Source organism: Amblyomma mixtum, chromosome 5, assembly GCF_055824585.1.
Source record: "Amblyomma mixtum isolate Tamu chromosome 5, ASM5582458v1, whole genome shotgun sequence".
Taxonomy (NCBI): Eukaryota; Metazoa; Arthropoda; class Arachnida; order Ixodida; family Ixodidae; genus Amblyomma; species Amblyomma mixtum.
Window position 1 is genome coordinate 81,684,100 of NC_143016.1, and position 20,050 is coordinate 81,704,149.

At 43.5% G+C, this 20,050-nt stretch overlaps 2 protein-coding genes across 2 annotated transcripts in view; one reads left to right on the forward strand and one right to left on the reverse strand.

The window, feature by feature from the left end:
- Positions 1–760: 760 nt before the first annotated feature.
- LOC149342804 (COMM domain-containing protein 1-like) lies at positions 761–2,579 on the reverse strand. The gene is made up of 2 exons (XM_089545280.1): positions 2,259–2,579; positions 761–2,020 (listed from the first exon to the last, which is right to left on the reverse strand). The coding sequence occupies exons 1-2, from the start codon at positions 2,418–2,420 to the stop codon at positions 1,682–1,684; spliced, it is 501 nt and encodes a 166-aa protein (XP_089401406.1). The 5' UTR covers positions 2,421–2,579; the 3' UTR covers positions 761–1,681.
- A 208-nt stretch (positions 2,580–2,787) lies between these two features.
- Positions 2,788–20,050, forward strand: part of mei-41 (ATR serine/threonine kinase meiotic 41) — a 76,798-nt gene continuing 59,535 nt past the window's right edge. Inside the window, exons 1-14 of the mRNA XM_089545281.1 lie at positions 2,788–3,211; positions 3,483–3,620; positions 5,661–5,831; positions 7,937–8,114; positions 9,825–9,948; positions 10,411–10,538; positions 11,730–11,829; positions 12,780–12,938; positions 14,181–14,266; positions 14,686–14,758; positions 15,110–15,198; positions 16,718–16,896; positions 17,681–17,748; positions 19,470–19,616. Coding sequence (XP_089401407.1) covers positions 3,049–3,211; positions 3,483–3,620; positions 5,661–5,831; positions 7,937–8,114; positions 9,825–9,948; positions 10,411–10,538; positions 11,730–11,829; positions 12,780–12,938; positions 14,181–14,266; positions 14,686–14,758; positions 15,110–15,198; positions 16,718–16,896; positions 17,681–17,748; positions 19,470–19,616 — 1,803 coding nt within the window. The 5' untranslated portion in view covers positions 2,788–3,048. The remainder of the gene's footprint in view (positions 3,212–3,482; positions 3,621–5,660; positions 5,832–7,936; positions 8,115–9,824; positions 9,949–10,410; positions 10,539–11,729; positions 11,830–12,779; positions 12,939–14,180; positions 14,267–14,685; positions 14,759–15,109; positions 15,199–16,717; positions 16,897–17,680; positions 17,749–19,469; positions 19,617–20,050) is intronic.

Genomic DNA, 20,050 nt, shown 5'->3' on the forward strand with positions numbered 1-20,050 from the left:
TTTGAGTGGTCGGAGGCAATGTTGACCAGCGATCGTATCGACGACAAAGAGCCCTCATAAAACGGGTCCATCTGACAGCTCAAGTCAGTGGAGCCCTGGAATGAGAACGCCACCCACAAGCCTCAAGAAACATTCCCCTTTAATCATTAAAGTTTCCCTACCTACATGCCCAAGTTACTGTGGCGATTATTATGACACTTGGTGTAAGGCATGGGAGCTGGTCACAACTGGCCAAACTTGGTGGAAGGCTTGGGAGCCGGTCATGACTGGGTTATTAGCTGATTGCAAGACTGCCCCTTTACAGAGACATTTTTATAACCCGAGCTCTTCTCAGGCATAACCTGATAAGCAAACAACCTTGGGAGGGTTGGAGGAACTTCAGCCTGACCCCCCCCCCCCCCCCCCCCGGAGATCAAGTGATGGGGTCAGGGGGCAGCATGTCTTCTTTCATGTGGTCTTGGACAACTTGACCGAAGAACTACAGTTGCATAACGGTTGGAAAAAGAGCACAGCCTTAAATTAAGCCTTAAAACTGCCTACTAACAACAGAGACAGACAACTTAAATCCAGTACACCATCATGGGACCCGACTGGAAACTGCAGCTCTCCGAACGTTTCCTGTTAAAAGTCTCTATGCAAAATCAAATGAATAGCCACTTAATAACTGCATGCTTTTCTATGGTGCACAGTCTTTTCTAAGACTTTGAACCCGCCGCAACTGCCCAGATCATATCCTGACCCAAAATATCTGTTATGAACATACCTTTAAAAATTTTATTCAGAACTGCGTGAAACACATTTTGATTATGCGGCAGATTTGTATAAAACAAAGGACAGTGAACTTCATAACAGTAAAACAGGCCACCTTTCTGCAAGCTGTCACAGCCCCCGATCTCGAATCCCCTGCCATAAAATTTGCATTAGATTCAGTGTTACCACTTCAACATCATAACCTTTGCTCTTTGACTCCAGTTTGTCTTTTTGTTTTGAAGCAAGTTCAGTAGTTTGTAACCATTTTTGAAAGACAGAGTTTATAATCCGCCTAACTTTTGAAATGTTGGTAATTCGCAGCGTTTCTTAAACACAAAGAGTTTAAAATCTCTTATTTTCGAACTATCACCATATGGTGGAAATGTTTGCATTGTCCAGTGGTTTTTACAAACAAAGGGTTTGTAATGAGTTTATAATATTTGAATTGTTAGCTTGTTGTAGAAATTTTTGTGTTGCCCATTATTTCCTCTAACTTCGACTAAGGACCTCATGAATGTCTACCATGAGTTCATGTATTTTTCAGTTTATTTTGTTCATTTCATTATTTAATATCTTAACAACCACGAAGTCATTCTTTTCAGCATATTCGCTCAGTAAGTGACATAGCCTCTCCACCTGTGTATACATTTCGCCAAGGAGTACGGAGAGGGAGGAGGGGAGGGGTACATACTTCAGTATACGAATAGAAAAAGCGCACGAAAAGTGAAAAACAGTGATGAATACGCATCTTATATCTTTTTCAGTCAATCTTTCTTTAAATCTTTGTCGCCTGTCTTTGTTTTTCAGTAGGCTCCATTCATACGACACATGCTGACCGAATACTGTGTTGATCTGCACGACTTCTAAGCACCAGCAGCAGCCATATTGGGCTGTTTCAGCACCTGCTGTCATTCACACTCCAGTTTGCCAGTCACTTTGCCCTCGGGCAGTGCTTGTCTAGGGCGACCTGAACAGCTGCAATGTTCTGAAGCAAGGACTCGAGTTCTGTTTTGCCCAGCTGAAACTGCAGCTGTCCCATGGAGACTTGCGCAGTGGGGCCTTCGAGGTCCACTCTCCACGAACAAGAGTCCAGGCCGTGGTTCCAACGGCTCTGGGCCACGACGCTGGCTCGCACACGCGCACGGTGGTTTCTCCAGAAGCGGGAAGAGCTCTCGGCCTGCTCTTGTGTGAGGCCGCCTTCCTGGCGTTTGGTCTGCGAGGTCAGGAATGCCTCCAGCTGGGTCCAGTCCATGTTGGACGCAGCAAGCGTCTGGTCACAAGAAACAGCAATAAATGACTGCAAGGTAATACCATGGGACGAAACAAAACAGCATATCGCACAGGGGAAAAAAAAAGTTTAAAAAGCTGCCGCATAACAGAGCAAGCTAGTACACACTGAAGAAACTTGCCACACCAGACATGAAAAGCTCTACAGATGACTGCTCTTGACGTGGTTTTGAATTCCCTTTCCCTACTTTGCAAGTAAATTTACTTTATTAGGGGCTTACCTTTAGCACTGTGGTAGCCCTAGAGGCTAGTTTCGAAAACTCGGCGTCCGAAGCTGAGGGATACAGCTCATTTTTCAACAATTCGTCTGTCGCATCGGCGTTGCCATAATACAACCGCTGAGCTAAACCGCATAGAAGGCCAAAAAATGCGTCTTTACTCATCTTAGAAACTGAGCTGAACGTTTGCGTTTGGCCTGTTCACCGAAGTCTCTAGTCAGCCTTTCAAGAGACTTTGTTCACTACCTCACAGCTCACTAATATCGTGCCTATCACTATCACAACAGAGTCGCCAGCCGCTACGATAGCGACGACGCCCGCAACGTGTCCATTTTGGCTTGGCTGCCAACTACTATCGACTAGTGCAACATACACACAGTTTCGGTTTCGTTTTTGAACAAAAAAAAAATATTGTAGGTTGTTTAGTGCAGACGAAAACAACCCAAGCTACAAAACAAGTCGTTCACGTTTGCCAATTTTATAATTCTATGGACATGTTCAAATCGTAGCGGCACTGGCCAGCACTGGTGACCCTGGCCACATCTGCCGTACCGTTTCCGTTCGAAGATTTGCCGCATGGCCGCACGTTTGCCGCGAATGTTGAACTTCCGTTCTTCCGTTCTGCGAGAATGGCGCCGAACTAATTGTGCGTAATTGTCATCTGTGCCTTCATTAAAATCAACCGGCACCACATGCAGACGTTTTCTTTGGTGCCGTTTGTTGCAGAGTGCAAACCTGGCACTTGATCGATCTGTGGTCTCGAAAACAAGCTGACACAAGGTCGAATGCGTAAATGGAGTTTAAACATCCTTCAGACTCTCTGACAGCACTGTCAGCAATAAGGGAGATACAGGAAGGCTCCACGCAAGTGACGGAGTGCCAAGATGAGCAAACGTCTCGCTACAGACAGATGTTAGACAATATTCTGACCTCCTTGTTGAACGACACAGAGAAAGGTGAGCTTTACTCAAGCATTGAAGTCATTACGCAATTGCGCGTAGTGTAGCAGCAAGTTTCTTAAACTTTCAACATTCCTTTTTTTCCTCTTTTCAAGTATGCTCTTCAAGCAGTTGGCATTTTGCCTGATACAACTGCGTTGCCATCTTCAAAGTTTAGTTTGCAACGCTGATCCGTTTGCATGGGTGATCTCAAGTTTACGTTTTCGTTTATGCGCAAATTTTATTTGTAACTTTGGGGTTGAGTGTCGTGCCGCTGTTGTTTCCTCAGCATTCGCAGATGCCGAGCAGATTCGACCGGTGTTGGAGCGCTTACTTGAGTGCGTCCAACACTGCGTCCATGCATTGCCAGTTCTCTTTCTGCCCCAGGAGAACAGCGAAAAGGATTCTACTGAGCAAACTGCCCTTCGTGAGTGTTTTTCAATGTTGCGCATAGCAATGTCTTAAGCTCCGCACACGTTCAAATCATATTGCAAGGTGTGCGAAGCTTGCCAAGTTTATTGCTTGCTGTGTGTTGACAAAAAGTTGGGCCATGGCCTTCGGCCATCATCCGAAATTATCTGCGAGTTGTCAAACTGCGTATGTTTTGTCACTCCTTCTGCTGTCCCGTTCTTTGTGGTCTTTCAAAATACTAGCCACGGCATTGACCATAAGGACTTACATTCACTTTTTTTAGATGTTGAAAATTTTCATCATTTGTATTTATCATATTTACCCTTTGAACATGAACTCTAAAGTGATCTCTAGAAATCATGCCTAGAAAAGTCAGTGTTGTTAAAATATACAGTTGGTTCTGGATAAGTTAAACTGGGCGGGAACCAAAAATTTGTTTGAATTAATGGGAGCATTTTGCAGCTACAGTTGTTACGGGCTCGTTACTATTAGAGCCACTCGGAGGCTGGTTACCATGCAAGGAGGAAGGTACGATATAAGTGGAGTAACGTGTAGTGGGTGGTTGGTTACCACAGGAACCATCTGTAAGATGGTTTCTGTTTCCATGAAAACCACCCGAAGGGCAGTTAACCTTGGAAGGTCGAGAAGATTTACTATGGAAGGAGGAAGGTATGGCGAGAGCGTAAGGAGGCGTAACCTGGTTACTCTGGGAATCGTCTGGAAGGTTGTTACTGTGGAAGGAGGGTAATGTGGCGAGAATGAAGGAATCTCCAGTGGAGGATGGTTACTTTAGAAGGGGGAGGGTATGGTGAGAGCATAAGAATGTGCAACCGGCTGGTGGTTGCCATGGAAACCACATGGAGGGTAGTTACCCTGGAAGAATGAGGAAGGTTACTGTGGAAACAGGAGAGCATGGTGAGATTGGGGGAAGGTGTAACCAGAATGTGGTTACAACAGTAACTATCTGGTAGGTGGTTACTATGAAAGGAGGAGGGTATGGCAGGAGCATGAGAAGGCACAACCGGTACGTGGTTTCCGTGGGAACCAGCCAGAGGGCAGTTACCCTAGGAGGAGGAGGAGGGTTGCTGTGGAAAGAAGAGGGCATGGCGAGATTGTAGGAATGTGTACCACAGTAACCACCTGAAACGTGGTTGCCGTGGAAGAGGAGGGAGGGTATGGCGAGAGCGGAGGAATCTAGCAAGGTCCATCTGCAGCAGTTGCTGCGAAACGTGCTATCTGAGGAGGAGACCATCGGCGGCGCTGCGCTTCTAGAGCAGCTGTCTGGAGAGGAGACCTAGACGAAAAAAAGACTGTGAGGAAAACTAAAAAGAGCACCCTAAACTACACAGGTGTGAGGTTGCTCTCATATTCTCTACCACAACATATTCTAAAGTATAAATACCTAAACAGCTGTCGCCGAATCTTCTGTTAACCAGTGGTAACTGTCCTGTCAATGTTTTTAATACACTCAATGTTGACAGGACCTCAGCATCAGCTCGAATTAACCAGCAGTTCAATTTAAGTGAGTTCAAATTAACGAGAGACCTCTGTATTTTTCTATTCGCTGTTTTCTTTTTTTTAGTGCGTTAGCACTTATAGTGGCCATTTCCAGCATTTAGTCGTTGTATGTCTTTGTGTTTGTCTGCTGTCTGTCTAAAGCCAGTTTTGTGGCAGGTTTCTCACCTCTCACCTGCCCACCAGGTGGTGTGCAACCTGCCCAGGACAGGTGAGGATGTAGGATGCCAAAGCTTTGATGCACTGATGGTGGAGCCCATAGCCCATTCTGATAAATGTCCATAGAAATGCTGTCTTTTTGGGATGCATATATTTCTTTGTACAAGGGTGCTTGTCTGTGTACATAATATCTTTTTTCATCAAAAATCTAGTACAGCAGTGTTTCTTAGTATTTCGGAGTAGCTGTGACAGCACTGGATGATGTTTGCTGCCAAGTCCAAAACATTGTGTTCTTAGAAGTATAATGACAGTTACGCTAACCTTGGGATTTCTTCCTCTCTTTTATTTCTTCATGTGCACTCTCGTTCTCTATACCATCCAGGATTCAGCGAAAGTCTTGTTGGAAGGCTGCTTGTGCTCATGAGCATACCTGGCTTTGGTGTGCTCTGTGGGCATTGCTGCCAGCTGCTGGAGTCACTCTTGACCCTGTACAAGCGCCACAACATGAGACTCTTGCGGCAGTTTCTCGACAACCTGCTGGAGGTTTTTATGGGTGAGTGCCGTCGCAGTGACTTTTTTGCTCATGGTACCTGAAGCAGCTTTGTGAAACCAGTGGGGTTATTTTCTTTTTGTTCCCACACAAGCATATAATGAAACAGTACGTAATGAATCAATGAACTCACACCAAACTTATAGTCAGTCATATATATTGCACCTAAAATGTTAGCGTGGCAGATGCATTTGGATCATTTTTGAGAACACGTGAATGCACGACCAATTTTCTGTGCTGCAGTAGTTGGCAGTGGGAACAACAATCATGCTCTGAAAAAATATTTGATGTAGCCTTTCTGAGCTTTTGAAGGAAGGTTTGCACATTTTCAAAGAAGCCGATTTTAACTTCGGTTATTTTGAGCCATCCTTTGTTTGATCTCTGTAACAGTCGGCAGCACTTGATGAAACTTGTCACCATGTGCTGTAGACCCTGTATTTACGCGTATGTTCTCTCTGCAATTTGTTTTCAGTGTGAGAACGTAATTTCAGCATGATAACAGTAGGATTGCTTCATTTTGGCTGTCTTAATCTTAGAGGAATCTCATGAAATCATGCATATGTGCGTGGTTTTATTTCTGCTCAAGGAGGTGAACAAGAGAGCTATATGCTTTAATATTTTCTTTAGTTGCTGTGCTGGAGCCTTTGTTTGATAACCTATTCTTCTCTGTTGCCACGCTTCTAGCTGCTAATTATAGCCTGCTGCTATAACTCGTGGGGCATCTATGATACAGGCAGCAGACACTTATTTCTAAGACACTTCTTGTTTCCGCAGAGACGGTGCAACCGTGGTTTTTACTCATTGCTCACTGTTAGCTTTGGGCAGGATCTTTACCCAGGATGTCTTTCATGCAGTCGAGAAAAACTTGGCAGTTCAAGCTGTGATCATGAACTTCTTGGGTTCTCCCAGATATGGAAAGCAAGGCAACTTTTTTACTTATTGTGAAATAGATGATGTGCTGAAGTAGTGATGAAAACTTGCCCTCATTTCTTACCATAGTAATAGCAATAAAGACGGAGAACTGGGCGAGTTGGTGGGGATTCATGGTTTAAACTGCTCGAAGAAGAAACGAGGGCACAGCGGAAGAAACAAATACAGCACCTTTGTTGTGTATTTTCTTCCGCTGTGTCCTTGTTTCTTCTTTGCGCAGTTTAAACCATGGATTTCTTTGGGGCTTTACATCTGCTGTAGTCGGTCTACTAGAGGAAGTCTAGGAAGCCTTCAGACAAGTTTGGGATCCCTGAAATTATGTAGCATGGATCGGAGCACATGCTGCAGTGCATGAGCATTTTTGTATTCTTTTTTTCTGATTAAAAAAATTCAGCTACTGCAACATGAAATCAAACATGCGACTTTTGTGCAGGAAGTGTCCCACCTTTTCCGACATCTTAGTAGAAACTTGTATGGAACAGCGAGTGCAGCACTGGAAGGCCACATTCTCACAGCCGGTTTTTCCCTTGCTCTGTCGCCTCCGTCACGCCGGCAGCCGACGGAGGGGGCTGCTTTTGGACCGTTTTCTCCCCAAATCGGGAGGGCCGGTGCCGCCGGGTCCTGCTCTATGTTTCCGTTGAGCGGCGGCGACGGAGCCTGCCCCCCGGAGAGCGAGCCAGTAAAAGCGCGAGCTCGCTTCACGTGACCCACCGCTTGCTTGCCGCGACCAAGAGATGGCGCTGGCGAGCGGCGATGCACGGGTGCGTGGGTGCGCGGGCAGTGAGCAGCAGCGAGCAGTGAGCAGCGAGCGCCCACCCAAACTGGTTTGCCGGTGTCCGGCGCCTCTTTCGATTAGAACACAAATCCGTTCCGTTGCGGCCGCGGTTCCCGGCTCCGTCGCCGCCGCCGCCGCGCCGGGGAGGAGACCAGCTGTGAGAATCAGGCCGAACTTGTAGAGGTTTCAGGAGATGGTTGAAGACATGGAATTCTTTTATAATTTCCTGATAGCACTTTCATGTTATAGTGTATATTGAAAATGTAGCAGTGGTGACTGCAGTGGAGCGTGAAAATTTCTAGCAAAGCAAGTTTTCAGCATGTTTTGCAGTGAAGATTAAATACTGGGCCTGCAGATGTTCTTGCACAGTCTTACTTATTCTTTTTCTTCTCTTTTACTTCAGACATCTACCAATTCTGCGTCATGAATACTGGGGCAAAAACAGCAACGTGTCCCTTCGGTATCATTATTTCATTTGCTGGCCAGCAGGATGTGAAATTGTTGGAAAGATTGAGAATTGAACAGGCTGACATCCACATCTCCTTGCCCGATGGTGGCAAGGCTCTGTTGCTTTCATTAATGTGAGTAGTACTGTGAGGTGTAGCAGTAAGACCTTGTATGCTTGTTATTGTGTTGTGTGCTAGCCAGGGCTGTCATGTCCTCGGCAGAAATGAACATCTCTGCTGGCACTTTGTTGACTCTCTTTGATGGCAAATGATTAATTCAACAAATGCTTTGCATTCTCACTGCATATATGAGTGTGCCTTTGTGCTGTGCAGTGTTACTACTTTTTCTTTTTGAAGAGACTGATGCTTTGCTGCATAACGGAAGCTGCAGTTTGCCATTGCAGACCAAAACTACAGACCTCCGATTTTTTGGACATGATTGATTATTCAAACTTTATCGCAGCACTGCGATATGTCCCATGGAATCAATGTACAAGAGCACCTAAAATTTTGAATTCATTGCAAGTGATTGCTCGATTTTTCGAACCTCATTCATACTCGCCACAGAAATGCTGGCAATAAGCAAGCCACCATGTAATGCGTTTAAATGGTACCTCATTAATTCTGACCTGAAGGGGGATTGGAAACTTGATCGAATAAGCTGAATTCAAACTGAAAGGGAACCTCTTGAATGGCTCATATTCTCCGCGAGTTCGTACTTTGCACACGTGTGGCTGCGGTCACACTATTCCTGGACGCAGTCTGCTGCTCAAACTTGAGTCATAGCCAAACGTTGCTGTGCTCATCTGTGCCGAGTTTGTTCATCCAAAATATGCAAAGAGGCAACAGCAAAGCGCATGAGGGCGGACGGAATGAATGGAGGGAGATAACAGTCCTTTTCAAAGCAAGGGGCTCACACCCACAATAAAATGCATCGCAGCCCTGACTGTTCTATTTTAACACTGCCAAAACTTGATTTTTATGACTTATTATACGCAAACCACCACAAAGTTCTCAGACTGGTTTCGGCTCTGGTTGCTAGGCCTGATTACAAAGGCAAACACCAACAGAGTGCTTGATTCAGCCGTGTGTCAGTTCTTTCTTATCTTGATTGCCATCATTGCCATTTCGTTTCTCAAACTTTGTGCGGTGGGCACCACGCAGTTCTGCCAACGGTAGTACAACCATCAAGCAATGAGCTCTTGAAATCGGTTGTCGCCCATCGTCTATGTACATGACGTATGCCGAGATTATTAGTCATGTAAAGCTTTGGAATGTGCACAAAACTGCTGACCTCCTCCTTCACCACACTGGCAGAAGTTGACGTAAAGTGTGTTTTATTTTTTTACGGGAAAATTTGATTTTCTTTATGTTTTTGCGGTCTTCTGAGAGTTCGGAAAATCGGTCAACGGCTATATATACTAAAGAATTAAGCTCGAATAGTAACGCAATATTTGTTGCTTGCAAATGCATCCTTATATGAAGCTTCAAAGCTTGAAGCTTTGAGTGCGGGGGGGGGGGGGGGGGGGGGGGGGGGGAGTAACAGTATCTTGAAAAGGTCAGATCTCTCCAGTGATTTGTAGACATTATATCAGGAGCAAGTGGACAGAGAACATTACATGGCCGTTGCACCTGGGTACTTGCGTTATCCACATGGGAGAGAGGCAGAATGGAGCACGGGAGAGATACGACAAAGGAGGTGAAGTACATGTGTGCCGTGCGGTTGTGTGAAAAAGCAGAGCATGGCATTAGAGTATGGTGCAACACAGCACAGTGTGGGTGGACTAGAGCACAGCATAGAAGTAAATGAGTTTGGGAGGTCATGTCATTCTGGTACTTTTTCAGGAAGCTGTTGGTGCACTTGGCTGATGACATGGCTGCATTCGGAAGCGGTCGCAGACTTGGACGAGACAGGCTTGTTCGCTCCCTTAGTAGACTACTGGGTGCGAATAGTGGTGACCTTGTGGAGGTGTGTCTGGCTGCTTAATATTATTGAATATATGTTAACGTTATTTAACACTGCTTAATTGCATTTCAGTATTCTCGCGATAGTTAAATAGGGAATAGTGTCATATTGTAATGTGATACACTGTGAGTTACTCCACGCTGGAGAAGAGGTGATTAAGTAAACAAGAAACTAAGTGCATTATAATAAATATAATGCTGTACTGTCTGTCTCCTTCTGTAATGTGTATATATAGTCTGCCCATTGCTGATGCTGATGTAATTAAAAGGAAAATTAAATATAATTGGACTTTTTTGGCATTTCTTCACTTTATAAGTTTTCTGCACCACTTGAAGAAGTAGCCTATTACATGTCTTTATGAAGCTGTTATAAGATTTCTACTTATTCAAGCTTCACTTGTACTGAAATGTTTATTATGTGCTGTTTTATGCTTGGTGCGTATTGTTTGTATTCTTTCATTTGCAGGCAAGCCTTGAAGCTTTGAATGCCTTCTTGAAGCAATATTACCCTGTGACTGAGACCACCAATACACACGTTCTTTTGTCTCTTGTTGGCCTCATTCAGTGTGTAGCCACAGACAGCACAGCCTTAACGTAAGTAAGCTTACTGTCCATTGCGTTAAGACCTGCAGGTTAATGTGTGTCTGTCGCAAGCAGAACAACTGCCGACAGTCTCCGCTACTTCTGTGTGGAGTCATGGTGCTTGTGTTTTTAACTGTCATTGTAGTACTCCATGTCGGCTGCTTTTATCTCCCATCTTTAATTTGAGAATGCTTTTTACCATGGTGCCTCTCGTGTACTGTCAATAGTGACTGTTGGGTGCTGGAAATGTTTGCGTCGCTACAAGGAACGCAGCTGAACCTTCGCCCCGAGGCTTTCTTGAAAGGATTTCTGGGAGGGAGGATCAAGAGCAAGATGGAAGAAAAGGCATGGAGGTTAGCCGGGCATGATGTGCGGTTGGCTGCCTTGGGGGAGGAAGACAGAGAAAGTGGAAAACTTGTTAGAAGTGTGCTAGTTCTGTGCCTAGAAAGAAATGGACCAGTTATGAGTTCTCGTTGTCACTCGTTGTCGTCAATAAAAACACTAGCAGTGTTTACAGATTGTCATATTTGCATAGGTTCACAAAACCATTCATTCCTCTGAACTAGTACTGGCGATCAGGCAGTAAGATCAGTGCTGTCCATTTTTGTGCTTATTAAAGCATTGCGAGAAAGCAGGTGTAGTGCGTAGTGTGTTATTCAATGCCTCTGATTTCTCTTCGTTTTTGATCTTCTGTGTAAGCACTTGTACTTCAGTGGCTATCTTGGCCTTATTTAACATTTGAGCCGCTTGTTTTTTATAGTTCTTTTCATTCAGTTCTATGTTACAGAATCATCTGCTGTGCTGACTTGTGAGTAGCTGTGGTAACAGTATATAGGTTAGTGACAGATGAGGAAAATAGGCTTGGAATAAAGTTTAAGGCACTGAGCCCTTTGTGCTGATGTGGTAATACATCTTGTATATGATGTGGTAATACGCTGGAAGGCTGGTGTCGTAGTACATCGTTTGTTTTTTTGCCACTGAATTATTTGATTTTATCCTTTTATTATGGATTTATTTCATAAATACTTGTATACCATTGCATTGTATACCATTTGCATTCAATGTTTTTATCTGTATGAACGCTGTTATGCTTCATATAGTTGTTCTTTTGCTGACTTTTTTCAAGTGACAACTTCCGTTTGAGAGGCTCACCTGTCTTCCTACCTCTCTCTTCACTTCTCGTTTCACATGTGAAACGTTCAGGCCATCTGGGATGGACCTCTTGGTAGATTTCTTGGGGACAGCCTCTAAGATCAGGGTGCCTTCACCTGCTGTTGAAGAACTGCTGCTTAGTCTGTCTAAGGTATGACATCATTTTCTTTTGTATTCTTTTGCCTTCTGCAAGAGCTGCTCTTGAATAGCTTAAAAGTGTGGTTGAAAAAGTTATTTACAAAGTTAGCAGTATGTGCATTACGTAAGGGTATCTGAAATGTAGAAGCTTAGCTGTAAATTTTATAGCAAATAGTGGCAGCCCTGTTCTCAGAAAAGTAGTATATTTGCAGAGATAATTATGAATGCTGCCATACTCTTTCATGCTGTAGCAAATTTAGCCGCTGTGAAAAAGTGTGCGTAAGTAAAAAAAAATTATGTGACCGTTCAGCACTTTCATACACTCAACACTTGCCCATGATCAAGGGCATCATGATGGAATGTTTATTGGGTTCCGCACTGACCTTAAATAGCCACGGAAACGATGGCAAGCCCAGAAGGCCTGCATCGGTCCATGCCGGCTACAATTGGCATTTCAGATTGTTTCGTTTCATTCCATGAAGATTTTTTATTTAATTGCTGTAATAGCTACAGAGCACAGTTTTTTTAGGCTGCGTTCTTAACCCAGAGGGATACCCTGTTTGAGCACATTTGTGAATATCAGTTGATTATTTAATGTGTTAAAATTATTCTGCTTGGAGTTAAATGAAACATCTGTATTTGTTCGCACGCGCTCGAAATAAACTTCTGAAGCATGAAAACAAAATGCCAGGTGGTATGATTTCTGAATATAGATTGTTATCCATATGTATCAGCAGCGCGAACACAAAACAATTAACCAACCAACTAGCCCAGCAGATGGTGTTATAGATTGTTGTTCCAACCAACTAGCCCAGCAGATGGTGTTATAGATTGTTGTTCTGAACACCTTTTTTTTGTGTGTTCCTTTACGTTTTTAAGTAGACGGAACACCAGGTGTGTCTTGTCATGATGCGGACTGCCGCGACAGCTTTATTGTTCTGTTTTCCTCCTCTTCATGTGCAGGCTATGCAGAACTTGCAGAAACAGCCCAGGCTGCTGGCTGCTGCGGCAGAGTGGTTTGGTCGGCTGTCAGCAAGCTGGGACTCCTTACCCCTGGATGCCGTGCTACACGAGTTACAAGGAAACCTGTCACCTTTACTGGAAGCTGCGGACACAAGCGTTGTGAGTGTTTCCAGAAATTTTGCGATGACGTCTGTTGAGACTGCTTTTTTCGTCCCTGCGACGAAGTCGATGTTGGCATAACATCTTCGAAGGAGTGAGGAGAAAGAGAGGAGAGTAGGAAAGTGCAGTGTGCCACGCTGATTGATCAGAACCTAGTGAAGTCATGCATGATATTGTGGCAACGTGTCGCACTGATTAGTTTGAACACAGTGACACCAAAAGTGACAGCAGAGTGGCGTCACTCACACTCAATAAAAACCTGCCGTCACTGTTGTGTTTGTCATGCTGGTTGCCTGCCTTATATGGATGGATGAGTGACTGTGCATGCACGGCCACACACAAACGCATGGATGGCCATGTACAATGCATGCCTACCCTGCATCACTGCCTCACACACACCCCTATTTAGAATTACTAAATGCCTCAGGTGGCATCAGCATTTCACACAACCACAGCTGTCTGAAATTTGCACTAATGCAAGAGTAAACATCAGGTGAATTCTTTTTTTTTTTTTTGCTTCGGGGAAGTACAGTTACGGAATGGTTTTGAGGTTTTAATGTAGGGAAAGAATGCCAACGAAGTTCTTGTAAGAAAACACGATGTTTCGAAACCTATTCGGTTTCTTCATTGGGTTGCGACTACGGGTGAGTTGCAGCTTGGCTTTTAAACACCCGCACATTCGACCACCGGGCCACCGAACTTAAACCGTGGGTGTAGGAAGAGGGAAGGGTTCTGAGGGAGCCATTAACATTTCCCCGTGTCTGCTGAATATGCAGTGACTCTAGCAGCAGCCTTCTGTGCAGGTTTGGCTCGGTCTCCAGTACCTCTGCCAAAGGTTTTCGTTTTGGGGTCTTGTTCTAAGCATCAGTATTTGGTGTGCATTTAACATTTCCCACTTTCTCATATCTTCTGCCTAATTTTTAATATAAAACTGGAAGCTACAGGAGAGTTTTTGTTTGTTCGAAGCCATCAAAGACTTGATCCCCGCTGTGAGCTATCTATCCCTAGGAAGAAAAAAAATACAAATTATGGGGCTGTATTCTTCTTGTTCTTTTGCTGTAATATTGTGTGGAGTTTAGTTCATCAATATAGTGAATATACTTACTTGTATGAGTGACTCTCGTTTCAATGTTGTGTTTTCTCATGCCTTTTTTGTGTGTTTTTATGGTACATCTCGCTCGTAGGCTGTGCTGTCACAGGTCATGTTAATATTCTTGATGAAAATAACACTTATTATTACAGGTTTCAAGTCAAACTTTCGTTGGGGTTTTGACAATAGAAGCTAGGAAAGCACTTGCTAAACTACAGGAGAGTGAAGAAAACATTCGGTAAGTTCTCTTCTGCTGACCAAATGTTTAGCGGAATCCCCCAAGGTGGAGTAGATTTGTAATAAGGGAGTAATTACTCATTGACATCCACCCGAGCGCAGCCATACGGCTACAAAGGAAAGCTATACAGCTTTCTCAGAAACTTCGTAGTTAAAGAAAAATTCGTCCTGGTCCGGGGATCGAACCCGGGACCACCGCTTCACCGGAGCAGTCGCTCTACCAATTGAGCTAACCGGGACGGCAAGCTTATGGTAGGGCGAGAGCGAATTGATCAATAACTCGAAGTGGGAACAGTGTTGACCAAATGTTTAGGGGAATCCCCCAAGGTGGAGTATATTTCTCTTCTGCTATAAATTCTATCAGTAGTCCCACCCAGAATTTTCTTTTTATGAACTGAGTTCTCTTGACCTTTTGCTCAGGCACTCCACCATTGTCAAGACACTTCGGGACAGCTTTGTCGGAATCAAACTGGACAGGCTCCTTTATATACGGGTATGTGTGTGTCTATCTGAAACTTTCGAGGTTCTTTAGAGTGGAATTGTACCCAAAGAACTTCTTAATAGGTTGGATATTTTGCGGAAATAAGGATAGAGTATGTATTCGTAACTGTCTTGACCAAACAGTGAAGCTCTGTGCCTTGTGGTGGGCCCATAGAATCAAAGAAAAGACCACATGCTTTATGATGGCAGCTCCTAGTCTCTTTCTCACAACTGCACAACTAGTCACATCACTGGTGGTGCCTGTTATGGTTTGCCACCGTCATCTTCCATGGGTCTCTAGAAACACATGGGAGCTCCATTCATCTTGAGTTGAATCTTACAGCTGCAACGCTTCTTCTTGCAGGATACCCACCTTGAGAGTTTAAGGAGAGTAGCTGTCTGCTTAGAGGCCTTGCAGCAAGCTGTGCTTTGGATACTGCAACCTGCCACTTGGTGAGACTTTTCGGTCTGTTCACATATTGAGAGTGGGAGAAAGTTTTTAATTGTTTTTTTTACTACAGTTACATGAGTTAAAGGCTTATTATATGTTTTTTTTTTCTTATGGCCATGGCTGATTGACGCTATGACTGCTTGATGCAGTGAAAAATCTGTGGTATCTAGAACATGATATGGTGAACAAGAAAATATTATTTGATATTTCCAAGCATAGATCGCAAGTTTTATCAAAAAATGTGTCCAGCAGTTAGTGTTTGGCTATGGCATATTTATTCTTGCTTGCAACATCTAAAGCTCACAGAGTGATGAAAGTTCCCTATTTTTCATTTGTGAAATCTTGCCGTATTCTAGTGTTTTTTGGTCTTGGTCGATTATAGTAATGTCACAAATAGGCCTTGCACTGAGAAAAAGTGCATTAGGAGCATTTTTGGGGCGAAGAAATGGCAGTAAACATGAAATTGTCTTGGAGAGGAAAAACAGTTGGAAAATATGTGTTTGTTTGGTGACATGTTGCAGGAAGTGGCATGACAGCCCAAATTCGACCAGCAACTTTTGTGTGTATTGAAAAGCCTAAAGAAAAGCCTTGCACCAGGATAACTGCTTTTGATTGGGCAGACAAGTGTAAGGAGATTTATACAGTCCTCAGGAAAGCTGATTGTTAGTTTTTCAGTGTGAAACGCCGAAACATCAACTGTTAATTTTCTGCACGCATGTATGTATGTATACAACTTCGTATAGAGTATAATGATAGCTGGAAATTGAAACAATGAAATCAAAAGGATTTGCCCAAATATCACCTCTTCGTGCCAGAACCCCCCCCCCCCCCCCCCCCCTTCCAAACACACACACATGAGAAAAAAAAATATTATTATGGAGTATAAAAATCTGTCTTTATGGCTGTTTCAAAGAATGTGCTGCCAAGCTCGTTGTTTGGGGAATATTTTTCGTGTACTATATATTTAGCAGCTGACCTAAAGAAAGAAATTAAACAGCTGCATAGAGCAAAAGCACGGCAACAATGACAAGACAGGAGGGGCAGCAAATCTTTTCCAGTCTTTTCTCTACGTCTGTGTCTTTACCTTGCACTGTTGTTCTTGTTCATGAAGCACCAAACAACAAAAGCGCCACGCGCTGCTCAGTGAAGCAGCACCCCAGGGCCAGTCTATGAAGAGTGCTGATTTTCTCTGAAACAGAGAAGTCATGGCTAGGCGTAGCCCGCTTTCAAGAACAAGCTGTGAGTTCACCATATAAACATCCAACACAAAAACAAACGGGCTTAATCTTGGGTTCGGCACATGATACCCTTAGTCACTTATGCATCACAAAACACAACACCACATACCATGCACACAGTTATGTACTGCATAGTGTCTGAAAGGGTTAACACTTGGTTGTTTTATATTCTGGGATATGCGAGACAAAGCTTTTTTTGGCTGGGTGCAAACAGGGCTCAAATATTTGTGTCCATGTTGTAGTCATTGCTTGGCTTTGCTTTTAATTCGAGTTTCTTTGTCAGCTGTGGGACGCAGGTGGAAACAAAAGCTGTTGTGGCCGAGGAGACGTTGCGCCTTCAGCTGAGTGTCAGCAATGAGCGGATGGTGTTGGCTTTGCTCAGAGACAGCCTGGAGCGTCCGCTGAATGATGAGCTGCTCAGTGAAGTGTTCCACGTTCTTGTGCTGCTCCTGAGATGCCAAGGTAATGAGAGTCTGATCTTTAATTCTTGCTCACAAATTCAGTTGCTAAAACTAGAGAGCCTAGACAGCCTTACATGGAAGGCGATTCTGAAATGGTGTGAGAAGGGAATCTTAGCAGACAGCAGCTCCTCCGGTACACCTGGCCTCATTCAGCACCTGTGAGGGCCCCTATGTTTGTAAACAGTACACCTGGCCTCATCCAGCACCTGTGGGTGCCCCTATGTTTGTAAACAGTACACCTGGCCTCATCCAGCACCTGTTAGGGCCCCTATGTTTGTAAACAGTACACCTGGCCTCATCAGCACCTGTGGGGGCCCCTATGTTTGTAAGCAGTACACCTGGCCTCATCCAGCACCTGTGGGGCCCCTGTGTTTGTAAACAGTACACCTGGCCTCATCCAGCACCTGTGAGGGCCCCTATGTTTGTAAACACTTGTTGGTCTATATGTTGAAGGAATGTAGATTTGGGCCTTGTTTGACTTGTGCAAGGTGAGTTATTTCTTCTCTTGTGTTGGAAAAGAAGCTAATTGGAAAAGAAGCGTGCAAAAGGGAGGGATGCATGTGCCAAAACTTAAAAAAGAATACAAGCATGGTAATAATCATGTTCAGTCTACATTGGAATAAGTGCAGGTTGGCTTTGAAACATTCTTAAAGAGGTAATTAATTCCTAGCTTTGGTAAGCTAGTTAATATAACACTGTTTCTCTGGCTCTGTTGACTCTTGGGGGACATTCTGAGCAAGAAATTTGTTCTTTTCCTGAAATTTCTGTTGCACTTTCTTCTTCAGATATCCCAAGTGCGAGTGACCTCCTTTGTTTTTTACCTGCTATCTCAATAGGATGGAACACACGATTTGTAAGCTTTTTTCCTGTTCAATTATTATGGGAAAATTTGAGGTGTGTCTTGGTTGGTTGTATGGTGTAGACGCTATTGATGTTGTCTGAAAAACTGTTTATGAGTAAATTGTGATGCAAAATTTTCTGATGGCAAAATGTGGGTCTTAACAATATGTTGCGCTTTGTCTTTTTAGCTGATGCAGCTTACTAATTTTCTCAATTTTGTTAAGTTTTTAAGTGTTTGTGAGGGAGTTAGCTTGCGTGTGAGCATTCTGGCCTTTGGTCCTGAAAAATATAACGTAGTTGTTTGGTTAGATTCTTTATTATTTGCAGTTTACTATGCATACCATGTCTGTGTATTAAACATGATGAAAAGAAGCCCGTAAGAATAGCATTACAGATGTATTGTCTTGTTAGTAATAAATATATCGGGAAACTTCTTGTACCCATTTTTGTCATGCACTGAACAACTGATCTGTGAGCGCATAACGGTTTATGTGTTAATTTGAGTTACATGCCTTTAATTTTAGGGAATACTTAATTCAGTTTGCTATGACTATGGATTAGATTAGTGTCTATTTACGTTTGTATGATTTGGTGGACATTATTGACGGTTGGTTATTTAATGTTTGGCATATTGTGCATTGCTCTCTTTTACACTGCAGTTTTTTGGATGCTTTTGGCACACTTTCTTTATTTGCTGAATTCCTCAAGCATATTTATAGCATTGGGAGCAAACCTTTATTGGGAAAAAGATGGTCAAGCAAGTTAATTACAGTAGCAGCATGCATATTTTTGAGTTCCTGGTTGAGAGCTGCTACTGCTGTTTTGTTTATAATTTTTACTTGAGAGGACTAGGCTGTACCGAAAGTGGAATGCCATATAAGGGAAGCAAAGCAAGTACACTGCTACTATTCCAGAGAAATTAAATGATTTTTGCCGCTATCAACTGGTATACTAGTGACAGTTCAGAGGAATGGTGGGTGGCGTAAATAGTCCAGTTTTTGGAAGTCAGTAGTAGTAGTCGGGTTTCAATGGTCTAGCTGCTATACTACCACTGACGTTCAAAATTGCTTGCATCACCTAACATACCTTGACTCGTGGAGCTTTGAGGTAGCATTGTCAATTGGCCTTGCCTTTCATTGAGTGGCTGTTTTCAGCTGTAATTGCTTAGCTATTGATCAGGCACCCATTTCCAGCTTTGTCCATTATTATGCAGTGATTTTTATTTGTTAATAAGCTGTCTTCTTGTCTCGGTAATGGAGCTCTTTCTCTGGACTTGCAGTGCATGATGGCAGACTAAGTGATAAAAGATGGAAAGGCTCAATGTTTTAAATTAGGGCAGTGCCAGCATATTGACAGTTAGATGTGCTCTTATCAAGTAATGGAAATTTTCCTGGTCGCTGGTTTAGTAGCTGGCACAGGACGGGGCTAATTGGAGATCAATGGAAGGCCCCTTTGGCCCGGAGCAGACATAATCAGGCTGATGATGATGATAAAGAGGGCAGCGATGACCAATTACAATGAAGGTTAGGGTTATAACTGGCTGCAGGTTAGCAGAGAGCATTGTCTATATGACATTCTAGAGTTTCTTGGTGGGGAATAAATGCCTGTGATCGTTCCTTTGGCTTAGACAAACTCGGTTGGTAAAGCATGATCACCGAATGAAATCTTCCAATTCATTAGGTATTAGTTTTTGTAGACAATGTGTGTGGTATCAATTCTGAATGCACATTACAGGGAAAGATGCCTGGACCAGAGTCCACAGGGACAAAGCTACAGTTTGATGGAGAAGGATCCGACGCCGTGCTTTGCACAAGCCTAACTGTAGCCAGCTTCCTGCCACGTGGAAACTTCAATGTGGAACCTTTGCTGCACCAAGCACTTGTGTGTACTCTTTGGCTGCCTCTGGCATGGAATAATGGGCTTTTGAAAGCGGCTAATTGATCTTACTTATGTAGCTAATTGCACTGAGAGTTTGTATCATCAAGAAAAATCTTCAGACGCATGTCGGAGGAACAGATGTGCGCAAGTTCTTTCTCTTAGTGAAATTGATGTTCTTAGTGTAGCTTATTGTTTTGAAGCCAGTCTGATTGAATTAAAAGACCCCTAGTCTGGTCATTAAGCAGCATCTGTTTATGATGTTTTATTGAATTATAAGCTGTGGAAAATGGTGTGCATATATCAGAAGCCATAGAAACTAAAATTAGTCTTTGCATATCAAAACTGCCATATGCATTCTTAGTGCACTGTATATAGAGTGGATTTCAAGAGAAGGCAAGCAGAGGGCGGCAGAAAGTTAGGTGTGCAGATGAGATTAA

Coding starts and splice junctions, on each gene's coding strand:
- LOC149342804 (XM_089545280.1), bottom strand. CDS start 2,420: ATGAGTAAAGACGCATTTTTTGGCCTTCTATGCGGTTTAGCTCAGCGG. Junction 2,021..2,258: donor GGGCTACCACAGTGCTAAAG/GTAAGCCCCTAA, acceptor TCTTGTGACCAG/ACGCTTGCTGCGTCCAACAT.